The sequence below is a fragment of the Canis lupus genome, chromosome 11 (assembly GCF_048164855.1).
Source record: "Canis lupus baileyi chromosome 11, mCanLup2.hap1, whole genome shotgun sequence".
In the NCBI taxonomy this organism is placed as follows: Eukaryota; Metazoa; Chordata; class Mammalia; order Carnivora; family Canidae; genus Canis; species Canis lupus.
Genome location: NC_132848.1, coordinates 65417410 through 65429573, shown reverse-complemented (window position 1 = coordinate 65429573; position 12164 = coordinate 65417410). Strand labels below are relative to the sequence as shown.

The 12164-nt window shown below is 34.5% G+C and overlaps 1 protein-coding gene across 16 annotated transcripts in view; it reads right to left on the bottom strand.

The window, feature by feature from the left end:
- Positions 1-12164, bottom strand: part of EHBP1 (EH domain binding protein 1) — a 345688-nt gene that overhangs the window by 244337 nt on the left and 89187 nt on the right. For all 16 annotated transcript variants that reach the window (XM_072768534.1, XM_072768544.1, XM_072768539.1 and 13 more), the window contains exons 4-5: positions 9523-9618; positions 5416-5469 (exon numbers count right to left, since the gene is read on the bottom strand). In XM_072768534.1, coding sequence (XP_072624635.1) covers positions 5416-5469; positions 9523-9618 — 150 coding nt within the window. The remainder of the gene's footprint in view (positions 1-5415; positions 5470-9522; positions 9619-12164) is intronic.

The following is a 12164-nucleotide window of genomic DNA, read 5'->3' as shown; positions in this document are numbered from 1 at the left end:
TCTTATATGTACTATTCACCCTTTGGTACTTTAGTATTCATGAGTTCCTTGGATCTGAAAAGATAATCCCAGTTTGGAGTTACTAAAGTGGCTATACTAGTTTAAATGAAAGAAATTTGCAAGCTATAGGTCCTGTAAAATATAACCAGTCTTTACCCAGGCATTGGAGTGAGATCCTTTAGTTGAGATGACACAGAAGAAAAATATTTAGAGGTAAGAAGCATTTATATATACTTTTTCCTCTGAAAGAAAAAGCAGACGTAATTTTATCAGACTACAACTTTGTGAGATGGAGACTGACTTGATTTCAGAGAAATGATTCAGACTTTAATAAGGTCAGAAACTTTGTGATTTTATATTGTTTACCTTGTACTGTTTGAGCTATTAAATCATCTCTATTCTTGGTGTAATCTTGTCAGGTGAGTTTGGTTGTGCAACCAATCTTGTTCAATATAATCCAATAAAAGAAACAAAACAGAGGAGGATATATAGTACTGCCTTGGAATTAACATAATTAATATCCCAATCCATTCAAATGGTTTCTGTAGGTAATATCAAATAAATGGCAATTATAAAGGCATTGTGATGGCTAAACTACCCATCTCAGTGGTAACAGGTAGAAACAGTGAGAAAGACTGGATAGGTGGCCCCAAGAAAGCACAGTACGATACCCTCTTCATCTCCTCTAAGGAAACAGCACCTCAAGTAAATCACATGCCTATTATTAAATTTACTGGGTTAGTGGTTTAATAAAATAGAGGTCTATTGATCTTTGGTGGATAGTTCATGTTTTGTTTCAGTTGGTTTGTTTTTTGAGGGTCTTTTTTGCTCTTCCTTTCAATTATCTGATCAAGAACAAATGCTATAAACTCACCACTGTCTTTTTTGCCCTTATCTGATCATTCTGTTCTCTGCTTGGAGTGCCTTTTTACATAATTTTTTTTTTAATTCTTTTTTGGGGGGTGGGGGGGGAGAAGGAAAAGGACAGAGAGAATCTTTTTTGTGTGTGTGTGAATAACTATTTTCATTATTTGCAAATTTATTTATTAACACAAAAATCTCTTTTTTGTATATTTTTTTATTGGAGTTTGATTTGCCAACCAATAGCATAATACCCAGTGCTCATCCCGTCAAGTGCCCCCCCCAGTGCCCATCACCCAGTCACCCCATCCCCCCACCCACCTCCCTTTCCACTACCCCTTGTTCGTTTCCCAGAGTTAGGAGTCTCTCATGTTCGGACAGAGAGAATCTTAAGCAGACTCCATTTCCAGTGTGGAGCTCTGCCCAGTGTGGGTCCGAATTCACGACCTGAGCTGAAATCAAGAGCTGGACATCCAACCAGCTGAGCCACTCAGGCACCCCTCCATTTTTTTTTTTAAACTGGCTTTGTAGCCATTTCCTCCAGAAACTCTTCCCTGATGCTGCCCTCCTTTAGAGTCTCCTAAAGGTCTCTTTTTTCTTGCATTTCTTTAATTATAAGATACCCTTAATAGTTTATAAATTTAATAGTTAATAGTTTATAAATTTCAGGAGGACTGGATACTTCACACCATTAAAAATAAGTCTCCATTGGTTTTTAAATGATGCACCATTGTTTTTTATGGCACTAAGAAAGAAAAAAAAAATGTTAACAGTTTCGTAATTGCGAGATACCAAAAACTTAAGATGATCCAATTTCAGATAAGTTACAATGTGGGGGAAAAATATGCATCTCAGAATCAGTGAAATTCTGCATCTCTTAATTGACTTTGTAGCTTCAATATAACAAAATTCTGGGCATATAGAAAATTCACATTAAAAAAAAAAGAAAATTCACATTAAATGCTTGCAAAGTGATTAAATAAATGAATGAATTCAACCTAGATTGGTGCTTTTCATCAATATATATTTTTTAACTCATCCAAAAACCAAAAGAATCTAAAGAATAAAAATTTTTAATTTTCAAAACTAAGACTTATGGGTACAATATACAAATATACTGGTTCTGATTTTTGTTGAGTAACAAAGCACCAGGAAAAGAAAAAAAAGAAAAAAAAAAACCTGTTTTCTGGGACACCTGGGTGGCTCAGTGGTTGAGCACCTGCCTTCGGCCCAAGGCATGATCCTGAGGTCCTGGGATCGAGTCCCATGTCAGGCTTCCTGCATGGAGTCCGCTTTCTCCCTCTGCCTATGTCTCTGCCTTTCTCTTTCTGTGTCTTTCATGAATAAATAAATAAAATCCTTTTTTAAAAAAAACCTGTTTTCTAAATATAACTGTTACGGTTTCACATTAAAATAAAATCCATAATGTCAACTGCCTGGGTAAATAAACATTATTATATTATGGTAGATTAAAAAAAAGGAAAGAAACATGTTGCTTTGTGATATCCGTTCTTGATGGTCTGCACTAATAATATGGAAGTGGATTATAAATAATCCAAAATAAAGAATAATTTAAAACTTCTTTATATTTGAAGTATATTCATATATTCATATTGTGGAAAGATAAACACAAACATAGACTGTCTGGCCCAGGAATAGATATTAATAAATTACCAGGACTTGTTTAATTTCAGAAAACAAACTGATTCTCAATTAAATTTATAAGGGAAAGATGTCCTAAATCAAAAGCTGAAAACTTTCAAAAGAAATATGTTTAAGTTTAACCCAAATGAGATATTTACAAGTTGCCTTGTAATTTCTTGAGATAATAACAAAGTCTAGAACTGCTGAGAGGCAAAAGTGGTATAAAGGAGTGAAAAAACTAAAATCTTACAACAATGAATTTGGAAATCTAACTTCCTTTCCTTTCCATTTTTCCATGTCCTCTACAAAGAACATTATAAAAATAGCTACCCCATACTGAACTAAATGCTTTCTATACATCATTTCTAATTGTCAATAAACTCAGAGTAGACATTAATATCATTTTATACTTAAGTACACTGAAGCTATAAAGATTAAATAACTTGGCCAACGTCACAAAGCTAGTAGTAGTAAAATCACCTCTAAAGTTTCAACTTATGTATAAATACCTTTCTAATCCAAAGAAGAAAACTCAGAAAAAATTGGGAAATCTTTTCTGTGACCAGAAACCAAAGAACCAGTAATAAAGACAGCATTACCTCAATTTATACAAAGTAGGAAGAAAGTTGTTTTGAGGAAAGATAGTCAGAATTCTGAGGACTGATAAATTCTGGAATTCCATTTTGTAATGTCTAGAAGTCAATAACTTTTAGACTGATAATGTACAATAATTAAAGACTACCTTTATTAGTATAATACATATGTACCTCATAGGTCTATCACCAAGGAAGGCTGATTAAAACTTCTGTATGACTCTATAATTTCAAATTATTTCTATCTACCTTTATCACTAAGGGAGGTAGTTATTGCATAGGAGTTAAGGGCATAGGCCATGGAGAATGACAAGATTAGATAAAATCCTAATTTTGTAGCAATATAACTTGAGAAAGTCACTTAGCCTTTCTAAATCTCACTGTCTTTAGTCACAAGAATAAGGTTACTAATATCTGACAATGTTATTGTACGAGTAAATGAGATAATGTATATAAATCATTCTACACAGTATCCAGTACACAGTAAGTAATCAATAAATCTGTTATGGTAATCATTTTGAGAATTCTGTTTCTTTGGTATATATTAAACAAAAACTAAACTTTTTTTTATTGGCTGTGGGGTTATAACACAAAGTGCAAGGAAAAGAAAGGTCCGTTAATATTCCATTCAGAGAACATGCCTTTTAAGTGTCAGAACAATTTACCAACAAACTCAAACAAAGCCCATATTTTACAAGAGAAAAAGACAGACTTTAGTCCTTGGAAATTGCAATGGGAAAGCACATTTAAAAAGTAGGGCAGAATGCAATATTGTAACATGTTATTGCTACAGGAATAGAACGGTTTCTCCAGACAGGAATCAATTTCATTATTTACCACTGAGGGGAGCTGTAACCTAGGAAAAGGTTTACAGAGAGTTTCCCCCCCCCCCCCCAAGGTTACTTTTAAATTTTCTCACACCTTAAGAGTATTCATTCAACACATTCTGTTTATAAAACAGGCTTATGTACCTTTCCGTGGGTTAGTTAGTTTATAATACATGCTTCAGAAACTTGGAACTGGTCTCTATCTTAATTGTGTAATAAGAACACTCTTCTAAACAAAGTTAGTTTTTACCACCCATTACAACCCAAATTTAATTGGCTAACTCTTTAACACATCAAGGTAAAAAAGAGACTTCTGATGTATCACTGAGTCATGAGTATTAAAAACTGAAAGACCATCCATTGGGGGAGAAGCTCTCACTTGAGAATGAAAGCTAGCTTTTGATGCTGTAATCAATTCTGACAAGTCTAAGTTTGTTTTTAAAACTTCAATGACCACTCCAAGCATAATGTTCAAATCTATCCTAAGAAAGGCCAGAACTGTGAACGTGTATGAACATTTCACAGTTACACTGGCTTATTATCTGACTATTAGAACTCCCCCCACCACATTTGGACCTGATCTTCCCAAGCTTCCCAGCTCCCTTGTGCTAAAAATGACCCAGCTACTGCTGGAAAAAGTGCAGCAGTTTTCCTTCCATCACTGAGATATACAACAAAGTCGGGCAATATACCGATTCTGGAAGGAAAAATATGCTGCAAGCAAAGCATGTTATAAATCTGTAATAAATGTATCTTAGAATTCTAAAGGTGATTATGACGATGACAATGGTAAAAAGCTAATATTCACTGAACCTATTCAATCTGCAAAACAACCCTATAAATTTGTGTCTGAGAAGTTAAGAAACTTGCCACAACCATACAGTCCCTAAGAAAAGCACAGCTAGAGCTTGAAATCAGGTCTATCTGACTCCAGAATCCACATTCTCAATTCACTATATTTTATTGCCTATCCTTCCTAATTACCATTTGAAAACATTGACTGACCACCTATTATATGCCAACTAATCACTTGGGATACCACAATATTTAAATTAATTGGAGATGATTATTAAAACACTAGTCTAGAATCCCTCAACCCAGAGTTAAAGCATGAACTTTATTTTTAAAAATGTCAAAGGCCATTCATTCATGATTTTGTTCAACAAATGTTTAAATAAGCATTTGCTATGTGAGAAGCACCATCCTAGATGCTAAATAGATAAAAAGATGAATAAGACGCAATTTTTCCCTCAAGTCCCAAACCAAAGTATACACATAAATGAGTATTTTTACTGTTATACTTGTAACAAAACTACTTCTTAAAAATAATTCTGCTATGGCTATCATTTCACTAAAAAAAAATTCTAAAAGCTACAAATCACTACTTAATTTCACAAGGTAACATTTCTCCTACCACCAAAATGCTAGCATACTTTAACAATATATACAGTCAACAATGTGAAAGGTGATGAAATTTTCCATTAGCTTACATTTTCTATGACAAATGTCCACTCTTTATCTTCAAATTCCTCTGCATGAGGATCCTGTAACAAAAGCAAAATACAAAGTTGAAATATATTTCTTTAAACCAATCAAAATCAAGAACATACAAACAGCTTTTTTTAGCTCATACCAACTTTTAAAAAGAGAGAAGCAGAATAGCCTACTTTTATAAAACTTCCACAATTTCTCTACATCTAAATTCTTCTTTTATATTGAAAAATTCTTTATTTTACTTATGTTGATGAATGTAATTATATTCCATCATTGCACCAATGACAAGCCAAAAAGAAACCTAATCAGAGAGACAGATAATTTAGTGAGTGAACTATTAAGAAGCACTTTATTAAGATATAAAGTACTCACATAAAGCTCTCGTCTTGTTTTATACTTTTAAACTAACAATACGACTTGAGACAAGGCTTTCTTCTGCAGAGGTTATAGAAACATCTGGAATTTCAAAGCACTGCAAGGGACTCTATAATCTACACAAAACGTCAAATTGGCATGCTGTTGATGCTTTCATCCCTCCTCCCCTCCCATTAACTCTGAAGATGCCTCAAAAACCTGAGAAAGGGTAATGGATCCTCTAACCAAAAGCAAATTAAAAAAAAAGAAAAAGAAAAAGGCACATTTTCGCAAGTATTTATTTGACAAGTACTTATTCAGTACTTATTATGTAAGAAATTGTAGATTGCTATATGGACTGAAACATAGTTGTCCTTGCCTTTGAAGACAAACACAACTAATCTAAATAAATATGATTAAAGAAATACATGGTTTCCCTACAGATTAGAAAACAGCACATCACTTCTAGGAATGAAAAAAAGCTTAGGAGAGAGAAAGCATCTGGTCTAGGTGGGATTGTATAGGATTTCCATAGACATTCGAATAAGTAAAAGGCAAAAGGCAACAGAGTGTAAGACATAAAAATGAAAGCTGTGGGGTCGCATCATGTGTGCATTTACTTATTCAAATTCAACTCTACATGTTAGAAAAGGCAGAGAGAGAATAATGTAAATCAACATTGAAGGAACTTTTCCATGAGTGATTTAGGGTACAAACAGTCCTACTTTAGAGACCAAGTAATAATGTATAGCACAATGCTGAGGAAAGAGACATCTTACCACCCTTCCTGCCTGCCCTTTCCCCTCATTTGGTTTAGGAATGCAGCATAGCGCCAGCACAGCTAATGTAATTAATAATAATACAATAAATATTTACTAAGCACACACTCTGCCCCAGTGTTTGTGCTGTTTTCCATCACCATAGCAACTTATGAAACAGGTAGCATTTTTATTCCCATTTAAAAGAAGAGAAAATTGAGGCCTAAAATATGGACCATCCCACAGTGAACAACTAATAAGTATTAAAACTATGTTACAATTGCAAGTCTGTCTGACTTTTAGCTCTGCTGTTGGTCCAGTTTTACTACTTTGCCCCCAGGACATAGAAAAGTACCAGTCACACAGGAGGCTCCCAAGAATATCTGAAGAATGTATTAATGACTATATCCTATAATTTAACCAGTATTGAACAGTACCTTACATATGACATACATTAATTCTCAAAGCAGATGAAACATTTTTTTAAAAAAACAGAAATAATGTATTACTCTTACAAGAATAATTTTAGTGGGACCAAGGGACACGTCTGACAGGTCAAAGTCAGTAAAAAGAGGCAAAAGAGCAACAGTAATGTTCATTTCCAAGCCATTTTAAAATGGCATACCTACACAATTAACTATTTATATTATTGACCAGACAAAAACATTTGTAATGAAAATTGCTTCTAGCTTGAATCAATTAAGTCTTCTCTGTATCCTATTCTACCCTCTAGAGTCTCCTTTCTCACCACTGCAGTAAAGAGAAAAATTGAAAATGGCTTAAAGAACCATTTTTATTTTCAATACCCTAACAGGCTTTTTTTTTTTTTCATTTACTAGAAATAGCTAATTTCAATCTAATTCAAATTTCAAAAACAAGTGTACAGGCTAGAAAAATTAATTTCTGGCTAAGTCACAGGAAAACAAAACATATCACTAACTTTCTAAAAGCATTTGGTCTATGAGCACACCTCTATGAATACTACACTTCGGACAAAAGGGTTTAGAGTAGTCCTTGCCTACTCACAAATTTCAAGATTAAGTGAATTGTGAGAGTTTAATATAAGTAAAAGAAAAAAGAAAACATGAAAAAGTTTTCCACTTGAATATTTTAAACGCTGTTCAAAAACAAGATCCAAAAATTACACTGAAAGAATGACAAGTTGTTTTATACCTCTGCCTTTCTATTAGAATTCTGGGGAGTAAGGGAGTTGGGAAGATAAAAGCAGCCCCTGAAGATACCTTTTTAATATTTAAAATGACCACAAAATTGCCTCAATTGCACAACTGAACAGAAATGTTTACAACAATCCAAGGAGAAAGGGGTACTTGGATTTTTTTTCTACAGATTGACAATCGAAGTCATAAAAGTTCCATGATAAGGATAGGCTGAACAGTCTCATCAGTACTTGAAAACAACACTTAACTCTTAATCCTCCAAGTACTACATTTCAACAGCCACTTTCAATTCAGAGTCACTCAGTTAAGTGCATATCCTTTTCCCAAACACATGACTGTCAACAATTTGTCAGCTCTATTCTAGCCCCTTACTCTCGATCACCATTTTTTTAAGTTGTAAAACTATGTCAATTCGTTTCATCTTTCCCAATGTAAATAGCACACCAAATCAAAATACTGAAGAGATGGCTTAAAAGTCTTCCTCAAGCATGTCAGAGATCTTGCTGTTGTAATCCATTTTCATAGTGGTTTTTATTACAGAACAGGTCGTACAATGTAGAAGGAAGAGGGCTAAATCAGCGTGACTTAGCAAGAGACCTTCTTCCTCAGTCTGTTTGCTTACCAGTACAACAGAAATAATTACACAACCTTAGGGTTCCTGTGAGTCCAAAGGTCCTGCAGCTTTCTACCAAGCTTACTGAATCATTTTAGTAGGAGATATATGGATAAGGAAGCTTAATAACAGGCTTTTAGGATAGCTGGCTGAAGAGCTAAAGGATGGTCCTGAACCTTCAGAGAAAAAGGAAGAGCTGCCACTGTCTCACCCCTTCAGTCCTGCACCATTAACTTAAACACAACTGGAATGCTTCTAGGAAGAAATAAAGCAATTATTTTCTAATTTCAAAAAATGAGACTTTCCCCCCCACCATTCTTTTGGAGCAGACAAGGAGTTGGGAAAGTAAATATTCTAGAGCTTAATGAGGACTTAGTGAGGACTTCTGTATAATGTTTCAGGAAATATTAGACTTTCAAGAAAAAAACATTTATAACAGGCAGGTAGGTATACACACAGCTATGTTTTTGGATCTGCTCTTTGAATTTGCAACTAGAATTTTGCTTTTAAGCTGCAGTATTTGTAAAATATTAATAGTAATAAGATATTTATCAAATATCAATTTAGAACTTCTTACATCAATAAAATACTTATTGAATACTAATTTTTAAAATTTATTTATTTATTTGAGAGAGACAGGGAGAGAAAGAAGGAGTGGGGGGTGAGGGGCAGAGGGAAAGAGAGAGAGAGACTCTCAAGAAGACTCCCTGCTGAGCACAGAGTCCCATACAGGCTCAATCCCAGGACCAAGAGATCATGGCCTGAGCCAAAATCAAGAGCTGGCCACTTAACAAACTGAACCAGGTGCCCCTCAAATATTAATTTTAAAACATATCTTGTAATTAGTCAAACTGGACTAACAAAATGAGGCTTGGGACTAAGAATTCCACAAACCTCAGTTTTCCATAAAAAAGTACCTTAAAGTTTCCTGTGGGTAGAATGAGGGAAATAGTAAAAGAAGTATTCTAACAGATCTCAATTGTAACAAGTTCAAAAGGATTCCCAAATTATTCTGACTTCATAGTCCATGAAATACCCTGATGCCCTTGCACTGTTACAAACTGCTATATCCATAAAAATAATGTACATTAAGGAACCAGGTTAGACCCAAATATATATAGAAAATGAATACTAAAATAGTCTGTCATTCAGAACCATGATTATATAGTAAGTTCTAGAACTTATAAAAATGGAGCTTACCTTAAAAAGTGTCACAGTGATTTCAATGTTTTCAGGAACAGGCCACACTACAACACCACGGTATGGATTTTTTATTCCAGGTTGCCAACTATGAGCCTACCAAAATAGAAATAATGGCTTCAATATGAAGTACAGGAAATGCAACGTTAATAATTTACAAAAATTTATCGACCCTATTAAACTATCCATTAGATCTGTAGTCTCCTTCAAAAAAATGATTAGTCAAATAAGACTTTTCAAGCATTAAACTTGGACCAGGAGTTCTATCACATGATAGCTATAGATTACTATCTGTAACCAAAACTTTACCTACTCCCTCCTTACCACCACATAAAAGAATAATCAAAAATGAAGTGTCTCATGTTTTCAAAACTACTATTTGTGATTAAATAAAAATTTTATTAGGAGAAAAAAAATTTTTTAATGACTTTGTGATCTAGGAACTTAAAGGCAAATTCATTCTTTTAAAAGGAAAAACAAAGTGTATACTTTGAAGTTCACTTCCTATTAAACTGTGACATTTATTTGGGCAAGTAAAGAAGAAAGCAGTTTTTATAGAAATAATATTTCTAGCACTTGTGATTTTCAAGATTCTTCTTCTTTGTAAATCTAGTTTATCATGCTTCCCTAAGGATCCCCCAAATTTGGGTGTCACCACTATAGTTCTTTCTTTGTGGTGGCACTTCCAGCCAAAGCTGGATAAGAAAGTTAATTGAAGAGATAAAAAAATCAAAGTTAAAAGAGAATAGATGCTTATTACATATTCAAGTGTAGCTGTTCATATAGGCAGTTCAATATATGTGCCTAGAATAATAAATCTAGGCATCATTAGCACATAGGTAATACTTAAAGCTTAAGGGTAGATGTGATACCAAAGGGAGGAGTACAGCTAGAGAATATAAATGTTCAAGAAATGAACCTTGGAGCACAACATTAATAGGTCCAAGAAATGAGGAGGAATCCGCAAAAGAGGGTTCATATAGCAGAAGGAAAACCAGAGGTGTAGGTATCCTAAAAGTCTAGTGAAGAAAATGTTTCATGGAGAAGGGAACAATCAATCACCTGTGCCAAATCTTGATGATAGGTTAGATAGGACGAGGCCTGAAAAACAGCTAATTTAACAGAGCAGAAGCTATTACTAACTTCACAAGAGGTGTTTCAGTGGAATAATGAGAGCAAATGCTTGATTGGATTGGAATGGGTTCAAGAAAGGATAGGAAAAAAGAAATTAAAGATACCAAGTACACTCAATTCCTCTGAGGTGTTTTGCTGAAAGAGAAAGAGAAAAATAGTCTGTGGTAATGGTAAAAGAGTGGCAGAGACAATTTTTTCAATAAGAGAAAAATATATTTTTAAAAAAATTTTATTTATTAGAAGAGAGAGAGAGAGCACAAGCAGAGGGAGCAGGAGAGGAAGAAGCAGGCTCCCTACTGAGCAGGGAGCTCTATCTCAGGACTTCATGGATCATGACCTGAGCTGAAGACAAACACAACCAACTGAGCCACCCAAGCGCCCCAAGAGAAAACTATTTTAATGCTGATGGGAAATATCCAAGTAAGGGGGAAACCTTAATGATGCAAGAGAAAGAATTACTGGAGTAATGCCCTTAATGACAGAAAAGGAGACACAGACAATTCTCCCATGATAACAGGAAAGAAGTTATAGGAGTACAGATGTGTGCCACGGTACAAATTTAACAGATGAGGAAACTGAGGCACAGACTGGCCCAAGATCATACAGAAAGTGGCAGAAGTTGGATTTGAACCCATGAAATGGAACTAAAAAAGGATCAAGATCATGGACATTTATGTCCATTCAAATCTTACCATATTGTTAGTTAAAATGCCAGCGTAAGATATAGGTTTAGCAGCGCCCCCCTACTCCAACTCATAAATTGTCAATAATTCTCCCTCTATTCTGTCTCCATTGCTCTCCAATCACAAAACTTCAAGTAAGGAAAGGGAAGTAGAGATTTACCACAACAGACTTAGCACAGCATACCCAAAGGTAAAGAGCTGAGAGCTGTTGATCAAAAAATATCTCTAGCTTCCTCTATTCCTCTGCCTATTTATGGAAATATGCCTACTGACAATACTAGAACAAAAACTTCACAAAGCAAATAATCTCCATTTGAAAAGTAAATTTCTCCCTACCTTAGATAGTCCTTAATCAAAACTCTGCTCTACATATTCTACATACTTCATCTTGAAGATTTATGACAATTCTAATTGTCATGTACTATGATGACAGATCAGGTTATTCCTCTGATCTCTTCAAATTCACCATCATTATAGTTTCATTGTCTCCCCATAGAATGAAAACATAAGAGTATAATAACTAAACTTTCCTTATTTGCCACAGTAAAGATAATAGTATTTGTAAAATTCTTTTTTTTAAAGATAGATTTATTTATTTATTTATTTATTTATTTATTTATGAAATAGAGTATGAGCAAGTGGGGCTAGAGGCAGAGCGAGAGAATCTTCAAGCAGACGCCCCACTGAGCCTGGAGCCTGTAACAGGGCCCAATCTCATGATCCATGAGATCATGACGTAAGCCAAAAGTACAAGGGGGACGCTCAACCAGCTCAGCCACCCAGGTGTCCCCTTTTTGTAAAATTCTCAATGAAAAAATGACCATC